Source organism: Bubalus kerabau, chromosome X, assembly GCF_029407905.1.
Source record: "Bubalus kerabau isolate K-KA32 ecotype Philippines breed swamp buffalo chromosome X, PCC_UOA_SB_1v2, whole genome shotgun sequence".
In the NCBI taxonomy this organism is placed as follows: domain Eukaryota; kingdom Metazoa; phylum Chordata; class Mammalia; order Artiodactyla; family Bovidae; genus Bubalus; species Bubalus kerabau.
In genome coordinates this window covers 12,227,611-12,243,255 of record NC_073647.1, presented here as the reverse complement: position 1 = coordinate 12,243,255, position 15,645 = coordinate 12,227,611, and the positions used below count along the sequence as shown (strand labels likewise).

Sequence of the window (15,645 nt, the reverse complement as noted above, 5' to 3'; positions counted from 1 at the left end):
AAGTCTTTTATCAGTACTTTACTGTGTGATACGGAAACTGACCTCAGTAAAAAAGTAGACCATGTTTATAATATATTGGTTTAATAATGGTAAATAGATGGTAAATTATAAGGTGATATTATACTATTAAGCAAAATATATTCTTTATATATTCCTAAATTAGTCTGAAAGTTTACCATCTTAAATTAGGATCTAACACCCTCACTAAACTCATCCTCTTCCTCAATCCCTTCTCACATAACTAAACTCCTGGCAACTATTTTATTTAGTAATTTTGCAAAACTTACTTTTATGGCAAATATTTCTCTCCTCTAATAATATTCAATTTAATTTCCAAAAAAAAATCTAAATTTAAAACCTTACAGAATCATTGTATCTTACCAAGTCTATATCCATGGTGTCAAAATCCATCCCCTCATTAAGATCTTCAATCCTCCCTTCTGAGGACATCATAACATCTTCAACAATTGGCTCTTCATCATCTTCCATTAGGCTTGTACCACGCCGACTAGAGAAATACAAAAAAGGTCAAGATCTCAACCAAAGTCACAATTTAGTAATATATTGGCAGCAACTATGTGGCTCTATTCAAATGTAATGGAAAATGATGGAATTAAAGGTCAGGGAAAATGACTAGGCATTGATCATGTCATCAATGATGTCAAAACCCCAATATTCACTTGTTTGAAAATGCTAAAGAGTTATGTTCATTCTACATTACTTCAAAACATTTAACTTGATAGTTCTGATATTCCATTTAAAAGCTCAATGAGAATTTACCACATGGGAGCAGACAAGATACCTCAAATCCTTTTTGAAAGTAGGCAGGGTACAAATTAATAAAGAAGTATAAAACAAGAGACCAAATAAATGACATTTTCAGAATACATGTATTTTCATGAACATATAATGCTAATTTTACCCATCACTCACATTCACTCAGTACCTAAAATGTACCAGGCACTCACTCACTCATTCACATAGTGCCTACTATGTGCCAGGCTTTGACTGTGTCCTATGGATGCAAAATAAAAGATGAATAAGACGTGATTCCTGCCCTCAAGGAGCTCACAGTCTACTATGGGAAACACAATTAATTATGACAAAGTGATAAATATTGCAAGAGAAATATGCATTAAGCGCTATAAAGATATACTGAAAGAAGAGATTAATTCTGCTTCAGGAAGAAATGAGCAACATTTATGGTGAAACTTGCACTCTGTATCCTATGAAACTCAAAACTGAGACATATATAGAAAAGTTAAATTAAGACCCAAAATTCTATTATCACATAATTATAAAGAAAAAATTCAAATTTCAAGTTCACAAATTAGCCCATATTAGCATAAAGGAATCAACATAAGTGAAATTGAGGGTGACTTGTTGTTCCCCAGTTTGGATAATATTTCTTTCTTTGCTCACTCATGTAAAGATCCCACCCTCCCCCAAATCAATTATTTATTGAATGCCTGCTTACAATTTACACAAAACTATGTTGAGTCTTAAAAGACGAAGATAACAAGACATGATGTCTAGTCCAGGCTATGTGGACAAATATGTTAACAATGGTCCCTATTTCTCAAGAGTTCTGGACAGTAAATGATAAATGACAATTTTACTGTATTTGGTGGAAGCAACTGTGAAGGGGATACGTGTGCTTTGGGGACCATGTGTTATAGAAAACCAGAAACTCATTCTGCTTTTGAAAGATATATGTGATATAAACTAGGAGACAGAGAGAATTTGAAGGTATTTTCAGATATAGGCCAGACACCATTACAGAACAATTATTGTAAAACAAAAATATTTTAAAGTCTCAGGTGACAGACTACTTATGATACAACCAAAAGACTCTTCTGATAATAGTTAACTGGAATAATTTCTTTGTCACCTAGGGAAGTTTATCTCTAAGAAGAATAAAAACTAACTACAGCTATATGAGATGATGGATATTTACTAAACTTATTGTGGTAATCACTTCATGATGTATGTACATTGCATCATCATGCTGGACACCTTAATACAGTGTTGTATGTCAATTATATCCCCATAAGACTTGAAGAAAAAAGTTAATCAATTAATCTACAAACAAAAGAATAATGATAAATGGTACAGATAATGAGATGCTGTGGAAGAGCGTGTGCACTGGCGGAAAGTTTCAAGGGCAGACATATGGACCAAATGATTGCCTGGCAGAATTCTGCAGTATTTGGACTGGTAACTAGTGAGAAGCTAAGAAATCACTTGTTGAATTCAGCATGAAATAAGAACATATGTTAAAGGGAATGTGGCTATAGAAACAGAATAGGGGACAGAATCAAGGGATAGTATAGAGGATGAACATAGTAGACATAACAGGATCAGAATTTACAGATGTGATAAAGTATACCTTGTCTGTTGGAGGTTTTTAAGACCATGACAGACAACTAAAGAGAATTTAATACTACTCGTGAGGTAAATGACCAGTTCTTAAGAAAAATAGGTCAAATTCTCATCATTCAAAAACCAACAAAATTGCAACAAAATATAAATTTAAGAAATAAGGTAACAATCACTATCTCCAGCATTAAAACATGTACCACATTATGTTACAAATACAAAGCTTTCAAACTAAAAAACTTAATCAAAATCATCAGATCCTCCCCCTTTGTACCAGTTATCTAAAGACTACTTATATGCCATTTCTTTTGGAGCCAAAGCTAATAAGGACTTATAAAACTCTCATACAGATTCCAGTAAAAACAAAGTATTTGAAAATTAAACTTCAGTTTTTTTAGCATTGGACATTTATTCATTCAATGAACATTTAACTTAGTACTTTTTTAATGTGCCAAGCACTAACAGGAAATGAAAGCAGTCCCTATTAAGAGGTACAAACTATTAAGTATAAAATAAGATACAAGGATATACTGTATAACACAGGGAAATGCCAATATTTTATAACTATAAATGGAATAAAACCTTAAAAACTGTGAATCACTAAACTGTATACCTGAAACATATAATATTGTACATCAACTATACTTTTCAATTTAAAAAAGAGAAAGAAAGAGGTCCCTGCCCTTAAGGAGCTCACAGTCTACAGAAAGGGACAAATTCATAAACAAATTACAATATAATGTGGTAAGTGCTATAAGAAATAGGAATATACATAGTGTTATGGGAGCATAGATGACACCACAGCTTCATATAAGGCGACACCTGAGCTTGTCCTTTTATGATGATTTTACCAGCTGCCAGGGAATAGGATATGATACTAAAATATAGGCAGGGGCCATATTTAGAGAGATCTTGCATGCCATGAGCTAAGGAGTTTGAACTGTATCTTGCAGGCAATGGGGATCCATAGAATGGTTTTAAGGAAGAGAGCTACATGATCAGATTTCTCTTCTAGAATAGCACTTCTTGATGGCAACGTGAATGATGGAGTGGTGGTGAGGGGAGTGAGGGAAGGGGTTTGGTGAGAGGATAAATAGATCTGAGGGAAGAACATGAATTATAAAGCTAATGTAATAGTTCAGGTGAGAGATGAGGGCCTGAACTAAGGTGGGGATCAATTAAGATGTAACAAAACTGAATTTTTAGCTATAGTTCTGTGTACCAAAATAAACAAGGATTCATAGTTAAACTTTTCCAACAGATCAACCTAATATCAGTCCTTTACCTAACTAGTTAATATTTAACTTCAGAAGTTTTTTTTTCTGTTGGAAAGACCAATTTTTAGCTCCTTGATTATTTCAGCTTAGTTACTCTAGAGAGTTTGCTGAAATTTTTAGATAAGGCACACAATAAATTATGTCAAAATGAATTAGTGAACTTCCTAGACTCAGACAATAAGGCACTCTCACTTACATGGCATGCTGAAGATTAGTTCGCAGTTTAACATAGCTCATTGCTGCTCTCTCCTGCTGCTGCCTTGCTTCCTCTTGTTGTCTTTGAGCTAACATCCATGTTACCTGCGTGCTTCAAGGAGAATTTTATTCTTCTTTTAACTTAACTTTTTTCTATGTAATTAATAAAGTTATATACAGAAAATGATCAAATGTACTTACTTATAATCAAGAGGAGTTTGATGATGTTCAGTCTGCATTGGATAGACACTCATGAAACTATCCTCAGGTCGTAATCTTTTGGGCTCTCTCATAATTGTTGAGGTGAGTTGTGGTGTCTGCATCATAACTGGGGTGTGCAGTGTTTGCTCTCTGCTTAGCCACATACTGTCGCTACTACTGCTTTCTTCGGCTGAGAAAGAAAAGTAATAGCAATGAAGTTCAGTCACTAATTTTGACTAAGTGAATGTTAGTCGCTCAGTCATGTCTGACTCTGTGTGACATGGATTATAGCCCACTCGGCTCCTCTGTCCATGGGATTTCCCAAGCAAGAATACTGGAGTGGGTAGCCATTCCCTTCTCCAAGGGATCTTCCTGATCCAGGGATCGAACCCAGGGCTCCTGCATTGCAGGCAGATTCCTTACCATCTGAACCACCAGGGAAATGTCTAATACAACCTGTGCAGGTCAACAAACATCTGCTTCTTTACACATGCTAGAGCTTGGAACAGAGGGATACAGAGGTATGTAAGAATGCAGTCCCTGCCATGCCCTGACAGTCCAGTTGTGGAAAAAGAAAGTGAAAGAAAGTGAAAGTTGCTCAATCGTGTCTAACTCTTTGCTACCCCATGGACTCTAGTCTGCTAGGCCCCTCTGTCCATGGAATTCTCCAGGCAAGAATACTGGAGTGGGTAGCCATTCCCTCCAGGGGACCTCCCCAACCCAGGGATTGAACCCAGGTCTCCTGCAGTGCAGGAGGATTCTTGAACCATCTGAGTCACCAGGGTAGCCCAAGAACACTGGAATAGGTAGCCTACCCCTCTCCAGGGGATATTCCCAACTTAGGAATTGAACCGGGGTCTCCTGCATTGCAGGCAGATTATTTACCAGCTGAACTACCAGGGAAGCCCTGGTAAAGAAAATACAGGCAGTTATAACACAGTGTGCATGCATGCTCAGTCGCTTCAGTCATATCCAACTCTTTGCAACTCCATGGTCTGTCAGGCTCCTCTGTCCATGGGATTCCCCAGGCAAGAATACTGGAGGGGGTTGCCATGCTCTCCCTCCAGGGGATCTTCCTGACCCAGGGATCGAACCTGTGTCTCCTGCATTGCAGGCAGATTCTTTACTGCTGAGCCACTGGGGAAACACAGTGTGGTAAGTGCTAAAAGAGGGAAGCACAGGAAGAATGGGAACGATGAAAAAGATCAGAGCCCAGCTACCCAGAAGTTACTTCTTACTAGAGTGGATATTATGTGAACTGTGACATCTCCAAGAAATGAGGAGAACATAAGCAAAAGCACTGGGGTATGAAACAACAATGCCTGAATCATACTAATCTGCTGATTATTTTAAGAGTTTAGTAGTCCTGGAGTAGATGGCAAAGGTAAGGCTGAATAAAGAGGCAGGAGTCAACTCATGCAAAGTTTTATAAGCTATGCTAAGGTGACAGGAACTACTACTAAAGGTTCTATGGAAGCAATGTGGTGAGTTACATGTTTTATACTAAGTATATGGTGGTGATATGGAGGACAGACTTAAGAATATGAAGACTAGCGAGCAAGCTGGCCACTGAGGAGGCTAACTATGTTAGACCAGGTGAGTTAAGAGGTTTAGATAAGAAAAACTTTTTAAAATTTAGTGGTATTCAGTGGACATATCTTTTAATTTGATAACTTTTCTATCTAAAAAAGGGAAAATTTAACTTCTTATCAAGCCCAAGTATTTTAACTAGTCAGGGATACTGTGTAAGAGAGATTTCTCCATAGACTGGGATGTTGGTACTATATAACCAATCAAGTCTAAATCTAAGGCTGTGTAAGTTACAAGTTAATGCTTTGTGTTACTGGACCAAAAAAATACTAAAACCATTAATCCATGTGGCGATTTAAAACCATGGCTCCTAGGAAAATAAGTAAAAAAAAAAAAAAATAAAGCCCCCAAATCTCTGACACTTGTCACATTAACAGGTAGGTGGGGGATGATGTCCTGTTCCCTTGAATCTGTGCCCTGTGATTGCTTGGTCCACAGAACACGATGGAAACTATGCTATGCCAGTTTCTGGCCTTAGAAAATGGCAGTGCCCAGAGTTGTCTCTTGAGACACTTGTTCTTGAAGCCCGAGTCACACACTGTGAGGAAGCCAAATAGTCACATGGAAAGGTCACATGTAAGGTGTTCTGGCAGACAATCTAGCTAAGGTCCCAGCTGACAGCCAGCATCAGATACATCTATAAGTGAAGATATCTCCATATGATTCCAGTCCCAGCCTTGGAGTATTTATTCCTAGTGAAAGCACCAGACATTACGTCCAGGTTATATCATTTAAGTTTTGGGGGTAGTTTGTTACTCAGGAATAATAGCTGGAACAAATTTTGACAACTATACTCATTTGTTTAAAGTGTCTTAAAGAAAGGAAATGAAGAACCAACCCTGGAGTACTAAGAGTCCAAGAGATTCAAGCATCATAATATATTCTTAACTCTAAGATTATAGACAGCAACTTGTATTTCTATGAAGTTCTTTATGATTAATGATCTCTTCATAGAAATTCCAAAGTTGGAACCTCTCTGAATCTGCTGCACCACTTAAACTAGATGATCTGATCTCTTAGGTAATGATCAGTTCTAAAATACTGAGTCCATATCCGTATACATAGAGTATAGTGCAGTGATTTAAAAGTAGATGCTCTATAGGGTGGGAGGGAGACTTAAGAGGGAGGGGACATGTGTATATCTTGAATAAATTTAATACAGAAAAAAAAAGTAGATGCTCTAGAGTGAGATTGCCTGGCTCTGCTACTTAGCATCAGTGTGACCTAAGTTAATCAACTTCTCTGTACTAGTTTCCTACATGTGAAAAATAAGAATGTACCTAAAGAATTTTAAGAATCAAATTCATATATGCAAAATGCTTAAAACAGTACATTTTACACACAATTGGAGCAAATAGTGTGCATTTAACAACACATACCTTGAATTTAAAAAGGAGGTGACCTATGGGAAACATAAAGGACAAACATAAAGAAAATAAACTATATGCTTACTGAGTGCAAGCTGCATGCCTTCAACCACTTTCCGTTTCCCTGTAGATGGTTTGGATTTTTTACTCCGCACAGTTGACCCCCGACTACTAATCCCACTAATGACTGACATGGTGTCGTCATCACCACCAGCTAGCAAAGAATTTCGGTATGACATTAGTGGAAGCCACACGTCTTCTCTTCGGAGTGACATCTGAAAGGTCATGAACTTTTCCAAGTAAACATACCTTAAAAAGGAGGAGAAACCATTAGCTTTGATACATTAAATTGCCATAGCTTTTTTTTTTTCTTTTTGCTTATTCCTAATAATCTTAAGGCTTACATATTATATGGAACACACAATGATTAACTAGAGTTAAATAAAAAGTAAATGAGAATAAAAATAATGATCGATGGATCTGCATTTCCTGAAAACATTCCACTAATAACTGCAGGATATTAGTGTTCTCTTTCTCAAAATGTCTCTGTTCTATCCTAACTTTACAGATCCCCTCTTTTAGAAGAACAAATCTGAGTCATATTCTTGAAAAGAGAATTGGATTTAAAGATTACACAACTTGAGTTCTAGTCCCAGTTCTACCAATCGCTAGCCGTGTGAGTGTGCGTATATTACTTCACTACTTATTCTAAGCCTCATCAGTACAGTGATGAACAATTCTGTCTCTATGAAGATTCTCACAATAAAGGAAACAATTCACAGCATTTTGGCTTATTATTTGTTGAGCACCTATGTCTCAGGTAATGGGGACAGACGCAAAGGTAAATCTGATATGGCCTCTACCTGCAAAATATTTTCAGAGTAATGGAAGTCATACATCTACCCTTGGATCCAAGTATCACAAGGATTCCATGACTTACATATAATATAGCAACTAAAAATCAACTAACATTTGTGTAACTACTGTGTGCTAGGCGTTTTCGTCTTGGGCTCTTTAACTTTATTCTTATAATCTTGTGAGGGAGATATTCTCCCCATATCATAGATAAGGAGAGAAAGGATAGGAGATCTTCCTGATCCAAGGATCGAACCTGTGTCTCCCACACTGCAGGAGGATTCTTTACCACTGAGCCACTGGGGAAGCCCTACATATGGTAGTACAGTACTCCTCAAAGTGTGGTCTGTAAGCTGGCTATCAGTCAGAGAACTATTAATCATCTGTGACAAGATGTGCAGTCTGAGCCAAAATCTACTTACTAACAGAAACATTTACAACTATGTATCCACCACATAGTCTAACAGAACATTCCAGATAAGTAGCCCTCTCTGATGCCATTGCCTTTTTCCCTCTTTCCAGCCACAGAGGTTGCCATTAACCTGAACTTGCTGTTTTTGTCCCTATTTATAATGTTTTAATACTTATTTGTCTGAAAACACAGCACCATTTTGTACTTAGCTTTTTGCACACAACATTTTAATTTAAAATTTAACCATTTTGGAAGACTGGTATCAGCTAACACTATGGTGGTAATCATTTTCCAATATATATATCAAATCAATATGTTGCACACCTCAAACTTACACAGTGTTATATGTCAACTATATCTCAATGAAGTCAGAAAAACAATTCTGAAAAGATGAAAGAGATCTCAGGGTCTAATATGTAACATGGTGGTTACGGTTGATGATACTATATAAATATATAATATTATATAACTGAAATATGCTAAACGAGTAGAGCTTGAGTGTTCTGACCAAAAAGGGTAAATAATGTGAGGTGATAAATATGTTAATTAACTTGATTATGGGAATCCTTAGACAATGTATATGAAATCATGTTGTATACTTTCAATACATTACCAATTTATTTGCCAATTACAGCTCAATAAACTTGAAAAAATTTTTAAAGTAGATCAGTTGAATTGTGTGAATCTTTTCAATCCCAATTCAATCAAATGAACTAAGAATAAAAGTCATTTATGACATCTGGAGAGGGGAAAGGCTACCCACTCCAGTATTCTGGCCTGGAGAATGCCAGGAACTGTATAGTCCATGGGGTCGCAAAGAGTAGGACACGACTGAGTTACTTTCATATATGACATCTAAGACTACTAGAAATTTGAACAATTAGATAGACTTTTAATAAAATTAAGGATTTATATTTACTTAAAAATATCTAACAATTTTCACCACTGTATAGTATTCCATTGTATATTAATCTATTGATCTCATTTTCTAGTTGATAGATATTTAGTTTTGCACTTTCCCCTATTCAAACAATGCAACAGTCAATTTTTTTTTCTTTTTGGCCATAAATATGGGAGACCTGGGTTTGATCCCTGGGTTGGGAAGATCCCTGAAGGAGGGCATGGCAACCCACTCCAGTATTCATGCCTGGAAAATCTCATGGACAGAGGAGCCTGGTGGGCTGCAGACCATGGGTCACAAAGAGTTGGACACAACTGAGCGACTAAACGTATTACATTAGCACATGTGGGATCTTAGTTCCCTGACAAGGGACAGAACCTGTGACCCCTGCATTGGAAGCAGGATTCTTAACCACTGGACTGCCAGGGAAGTCCCCAACAGTCAAATCATTTATAGTTCTCCTTACATATATATGTAAGAGTTCCTCTCACGTATCTACCTTTGAATATCATTACTGGATCATGATGTAGGGAGAATCTTAAACTTTACTACATACTACCAGATATCTCCAAAGTGGCCTTGTACCAGCAATGTATAAGTCTCTACTGCTCCACATCCTTGGCACTATCACACATCTTAAAGTTGTGCTAATCTACTAGGTGAGAAATTTTTTTTAATTGTTTTTAATTTTTATTTCTCTAATTAATAGTATCAATGCAATTTTTTTTTGCCTACCATCACACAGTTTGTGGGACCTTAGTTTTCCAGGCAGGGATTGAATCCAGGCCCTCAGCAGCGAAAGCACAGAGTATAACCACTGGACTACCAATTCCTCAATGCAATTTTAAATTGGGATCAATTTATATATAATAAAGTGCACAGAAAATAAAAGTTGGATCACCTCTGTAAATGAATACAGTCATGTAACCCATACACCTATCAAGATACAGGATATTCCCATGACCCCAGAAAGTACCTTGTATCCCTTTTCCCATTTAGTCTTTCCAACTTCAACAAGTACCACTATGGTGAGTTCTATCAATATAGATTAGTTTTGTCTTAGAATTTCATATAAGATCTATATAATCTATAAATGCAAAATACTGGTGGGCTTTAAGAAGACATTACTTATACTATGAGTTATTCATATTCTTCTGTCTTTTTATACCTCAAAGCCCGGGGTTGGGAGGTCTGGGAGGGAGGGATGAAAGAAGATTTTGAGACTTTAATTCCACTTGTTGGGCTCTTTTAGAATGTAAGTCATCATTTTAGAAGACCAAACCATAAAAGTATTTTGTTTAAATGGTCTGTTGAGAACAGGACTTGTAGTTAAAGTACAAAGATAAAAGAGGGAGACTTCTACTTTCCAGTGTAGTCACAGCTCAGGACACAAAGACACAGATGGATCAGCAATATTATTGTCTGCTAAATGTTTCTTCCTTAGTTAGGCTGAGCAAAGAACTCAAATAGGAATACAAAAAGCATTCCAGTTACACCTTTAAAGATACAGCTACACTGTAAAAAGAAGTCATAGAATTAAAATATAATATGCATAAAACATAGTTGTAATCTTAAAATTATAAAATTTCTGAAGCATAAAGTTTTTGTGCATTAATGAAATCCTACAAATCTGAAAGAGAAACCAATTATAACAAATCTTTAAGAATTCCAAAGCAAAATTAAATAGAATATTTCTAGTAAATACATACACTGTTCTTTTGTCTTGTCGGAGTAGTTTAGAAGAAAATTCACTAAGAATATCAAGAAATGCCAAATTTAAAGGTGGATGGCTCTCTCCTTGTGGATTAGGTTCTTTAAAAGCAAATTCTATGCCATCTCTGCAACAAAAACAAAAAAGACAAATATTTAAATAACTACAATAGAAAATTTAATAACCTAGAAAATTTTTCTATATACTTTCACTCCACTACAAAAGATGCTTCCTTTCTCATGTGTTTTATCTGAGGAAGAGGGACAATAAGGAGTCTATAGAGAATGAGCATTTACATTTTATGACACTGTTATTTTGTTTTGGGTGGATTTTTTTGATTTGTTTTTTATTGGGGGTGGGGGTGGGGGCAGGCATGCTACGATAATCGGAGATTTTAGTTGCTCTCACCCTAGCAGTGAAAGTGCTAAACACTGGACTGCCCAGGAACTCTGAACTGTTACTTTCTCTGAAACAAAACAGACACACACAGACACACACAGGCCCTAGCTGGTTCTTTAAAACAAAACAGACACAGACACAGACACTTCCCCTCCCCCACACTGGTCTTTATTACAAATGTGATCTGGCATATCTACATTCTTTCCTCAGTTTTCTTTTCCATAAAAAACAACCCAAATCCTTTCACATAATGATCAGTACATTTTCTGTATATTTCAAGACATAAAGGAGATCAACTATAAAATCAACTTAAAATAATGATTACAGACTATTTGTAATGACTATTTGTATGACTCACTAAAGAGTAAAGTTCAAAAATTATACTCAACTCGGGGCCAATTTTACCTGTATTTATTTAACAATAAATACCTCTATTAAGACAACTACCCAACATTACACATATATGAAGTAAATAATATATTACTTCTCAGAATAATTACTGTATGTGTGGTCCTTAAGTATTACTTAAAATTCACAACCAAAGTATTAAAAGGCATAAAAAGAAATCTGAGACTTTCAGAGCCAAGTGAAAAGGTGGGAGTAAATTAAAGTTGAGGAAAGCATAGGACTAACTTAAAGAGCAGAATAATTTCTGAAAGGAGACATTTAACACTTTCATGACTAAGTAAGCAATACAAATTTTAAAAAGACACAAAACAGAGAGCTTTAAATGAAACGGAGCCCAAGCCTCTAGATTTTTCCAAAGGCAAGGCTCTTTATTCACAATAAAGACATAAAGGGTATTAATATCCACATACTGGTTATGTCAGAGATCTAAAATATACTCATATATAAAAGTATAATTGATCACTAAATTACATGCCTAAAATAAAATCAGGTTTTCTCCAATTTTGATAAGGCAAAGAAAACATGCAGATAAAATAAAGATTGTGGCTCAAAATAAGAGAAAAGGTAAAGAGAAAATAAAAGAGAACAGAAACTTGAAACAAAGGAATCAAATTCTTCTACCCAGCCATGAGATCATGACAAAACTGCTAGAAGAGATTTTATAATACCTAACAAATATATGTTTTCTTCACATAATTCATAAAGATTCTGTATGGCTTTAATTAAAGCAAAGACTTTTCTACAAAAGGTGTTTTAGTCCCAATTCATATTTTAACAGAGACAGCACTGTAACTGGTTCTTAAGAAAGGAGACATATTACAGAAGTGCAAACAAGTAATAAGGCACCAACTGAATTTGGTTATTCTAAACAAAAAAGCAATATACAAAAAACCTGCATGATTAAAACATAGAGAAGCTGAATAAAATTTGGAAATTACTTGTGTAGCATAGCAATGGCCTCTCTAGTTTTCAACTGATCGAGTCCAAAAGTTAAAGCAAAACGCCGAGCAAGTTCTTTAATGCCGCTAAAAGTTGAGGATGACCTATCAAAATTATAGCCATTTTCCTGTATCATTTCATTAAAAAGCTGTTTGGAAAGAAAGAAAGAAAGCATGTTAAAGATTTTAATAATTATGGATTATTACTGATTTTAAAATATCATATTTTATATTTAACATATACTTGATGTTTATAAATAAGGCATTATACTTCATTCTAAAGCATGGATTTTTTAAAACATGATACAAATGACCAAAATTGCAGCACTTCGCATATTCAAACCAGAGGTAATTACTGACATTAGAAACTTCTTAGATTAGTTATGACAGAATTTTTTTCTGTCACTATTAACTGGATATTATAATAGCATGTAAAAATATACATAAAAAGGAAACCAACTAAATTATTAGGCAACTATGTTCTTATTGACATTTAAATGATGGATCAAAAAGTAAGCAAAACAAAATATAATTTTTCAACTATCAAACTGCCAAGATTTTTAACAGATAATGGCTACTACTCAAGAATACAGTGCATTCCTATAGTAGTTATGGCTACTACTCAAGATAGCCAATGGCAGTTTGCCGTATGACTCAGGGAACTCAAATCAGGCTCTGTGACAACCTAAAGGGGTGGGAATGGGGTGGGAGGTGAGAGGGAGGTTCAAGAGGAAGGGCTGGCTGATGCATGCTGATGTATGGGAGAAACCAATACAGTACTGCAATTATCCTTCATTAAAAATAAATAAATAAAAAAAAAAGAATACAGTGCAATGGGCACTGATCTGGGAACATAAACTGAGATAACCTTTCTTTCTACACAGCAATCTGGCAATGTGCAGCAAAAGCTTTAGAATTTTCATGCTCTTTGACTAAGCAATTGTTATTATCAGACTCCATCCAAAAAGAATAATAGTAATATTTGTGTGCAATACATAGGTACAAAAATGTTTGTTTTAGTGCTATTTATAATGGAAAGAATTGTACACTCCCAATACAGGGGGCACAGATTCCATCCCTGCTAGGGGAACTAAGATCCCACATGCCACACAGAGCAGCCAAAAAAGAGCAAAGGAAAGTATTTAATGGCATGAAAGTGTTTAGGATTTATTAATATGAAAAACTAAGGATATTAAGACCGAATGCACATTTTTTATTTTTGTAAAATAAGATTTAATGCAGGCATTAAAAAGATTTTAGAAAGATGATTAAAAATAAAAACACTGTCAAGTGAAAAAAATTAAAGATAAGGTATATTTTTTCTAGTTTTCCTAAAATACTTTCTATAGCTATTATTTTATAACAAAATAAAAGTTATTTAAATGCAGCCTTTAAAATCTTTTAATAAAGAATATCAAATATGCAAATGAAGCTAAGAACTTTCACACCTATGTTTCTAAAAAGCAAGAAACTTTATCAAAGTGAAATGGGTTTGGTTATGATTTACATGCATTTGGTCTCAACAGACCAAAGTATACTAAGCAAATGATTTTTGCCTATTTAAACTTGCCATGCCACTGCCAAAACGAAAATGACTGGTGTATTTTCACTACGATTGATAAGTGCTCATTAAAATTACATGTGCAAATGGGTAAAGAATAAAGTAAAATTCATCTGAAACTTACCAAATCAAGTTAACCATGGCTAACATTTCAGTGATTATTTTTTCCAAATAGACACAGTGAAAGTGAAAGTCACTCAGTCAAGTCTGACTCTTTGCGACTCCATGGACTATACAGTCCATGGAATTCTCCAGGTCAGAATACTGGAGTGGGTAGCCTTTCCCTTCTCCAGGGACACAGAGATAGGCACAATTTTATAGTGATGCTATACTGCAATCTTTTTATTTTCTTCTCAAATACGGTAGAGATCTTAAATTAATACCAACTTACACTAATTTTAAGTGCTACCCAATAGCCACTGTGGAGATGTACTACACAATATATTCATCTAATATCCTATTGATGGACATTTGGATTATTTCTAATTTCTTGGTATTATAAATAATTTTGCAATGTACAATCGTGTATATTCATTTTTGCAAATTTATCCTATTACCACTGTAGACCAAAATTCTAAAAGTAGAATTGCTGCCTCAACGACATACACATTATAAATTTTGACATGTACTGGCAAATTGCCTACCAGGAAGGTTGAGCCAACATATACTGCTGACAGAACCTGTTTCTCCCATATCTTAGGCAGCTACAGGTTTTGCCAATCTTGCCAGTCTAGAGGCAAAAAATGATCTCACTTGCTCAATGTTTACTAGTGGGATTGTGTATTTTCCATTTCCACTTTTGTGAACTATCTACTGTGTCCTTTTGCCCAGTTTTTGACTGTTACCTTGAAAACCAGTAAGTGCTTATTATGTTAGTGTAACCATGGTACTCATGTCTTACCTGTTGCAAACTGAGAATAAGTGTCTTTGCACACTGAATTTTGTCTATCTGTCTTGTTTTACTCATTGTTTCTTTGATGATATCACCATAGTCGTTATAATACTAGAAAAGAAATTTGAATAAATTAGGGCTTTGTCTCTTAAAACTATTGGACAATAAGACTAATTTTAGGTTAGGCACATAAACATATTACAAGAATATATTTAGCTAAAATTAGGACTTCAAAGACACGTAAGAATGTTACTGAAACTTTATTATGATCTTTAAGCACAATCTCTAACATCAGTAAATTCAGAAATATCAGACAGTTAAGATCTAATTCACATTAAGTTCTAGAGTTGATTTTAAGGAGGTATAGTGTATAAAAATAATTAAGCATTCAGATTTTCAGAACTATTAGGTTGGTGCAAAAGTAACCGCGGTTTTGCACTTTTGAACTTTGCTGTTTGATATTAGAATACACTCTTAAATAAATGTGGTTGCTATATATCATTTTAATGCACATTTCTCAGTTTGTGTTTTTTTTCCCAATGAGTTATTACTTGCCATT

At 35.2% G+C, this 15,645-nt stretch overlaps 1 protein-coding gene across 12 annotated transcripts in view; it reads right to left on the bottom strand.

Annotated features, from left to right (window-relative positions):
- Positions 1-15,645, bottom strand: part of STAG2 (STAG2 cohesin complex component) — a 130,670-nt gene that overhangs the window by 7,116 nt on the left and 107,909 nt on the right. For 11 of the 12 annotated variants that reach the window (XM_055564022.1, XM_055564016.1, XM_055564017.1 and 8 more), the window contains 7 exons: positions 15,096-15,197; positions 12,634-12,782; positions 10,887-11,015; positions 7,095-7,318; positions 4,053-4,242; positions 3,853-3,963; positions 382-508 (listed from right to left, as the gene is read on the bottom strand). In XM_055564022.1, the coding sequence (XP_055419997.1) occupies positions 382-508; positions 3,853-3,963; positions 4,053-4,242; positions 7,095-7,318; positions 10,887-11,015; positions 12,634-12,782; positions 15,096-15,197 (1,032 nt within the window). The remainder of the gene's footprint in view (positions 1-381; positions 509-3,852; positions 3,964-4,052; positions 4,243-7,094; positions 7,319-10,886; positions 11,016-12,633; positions 12,783-15,095; positions 15,198-15,645) is intronic. The other variant, XM_055564026.1, reaches the window with a different exon arrangement.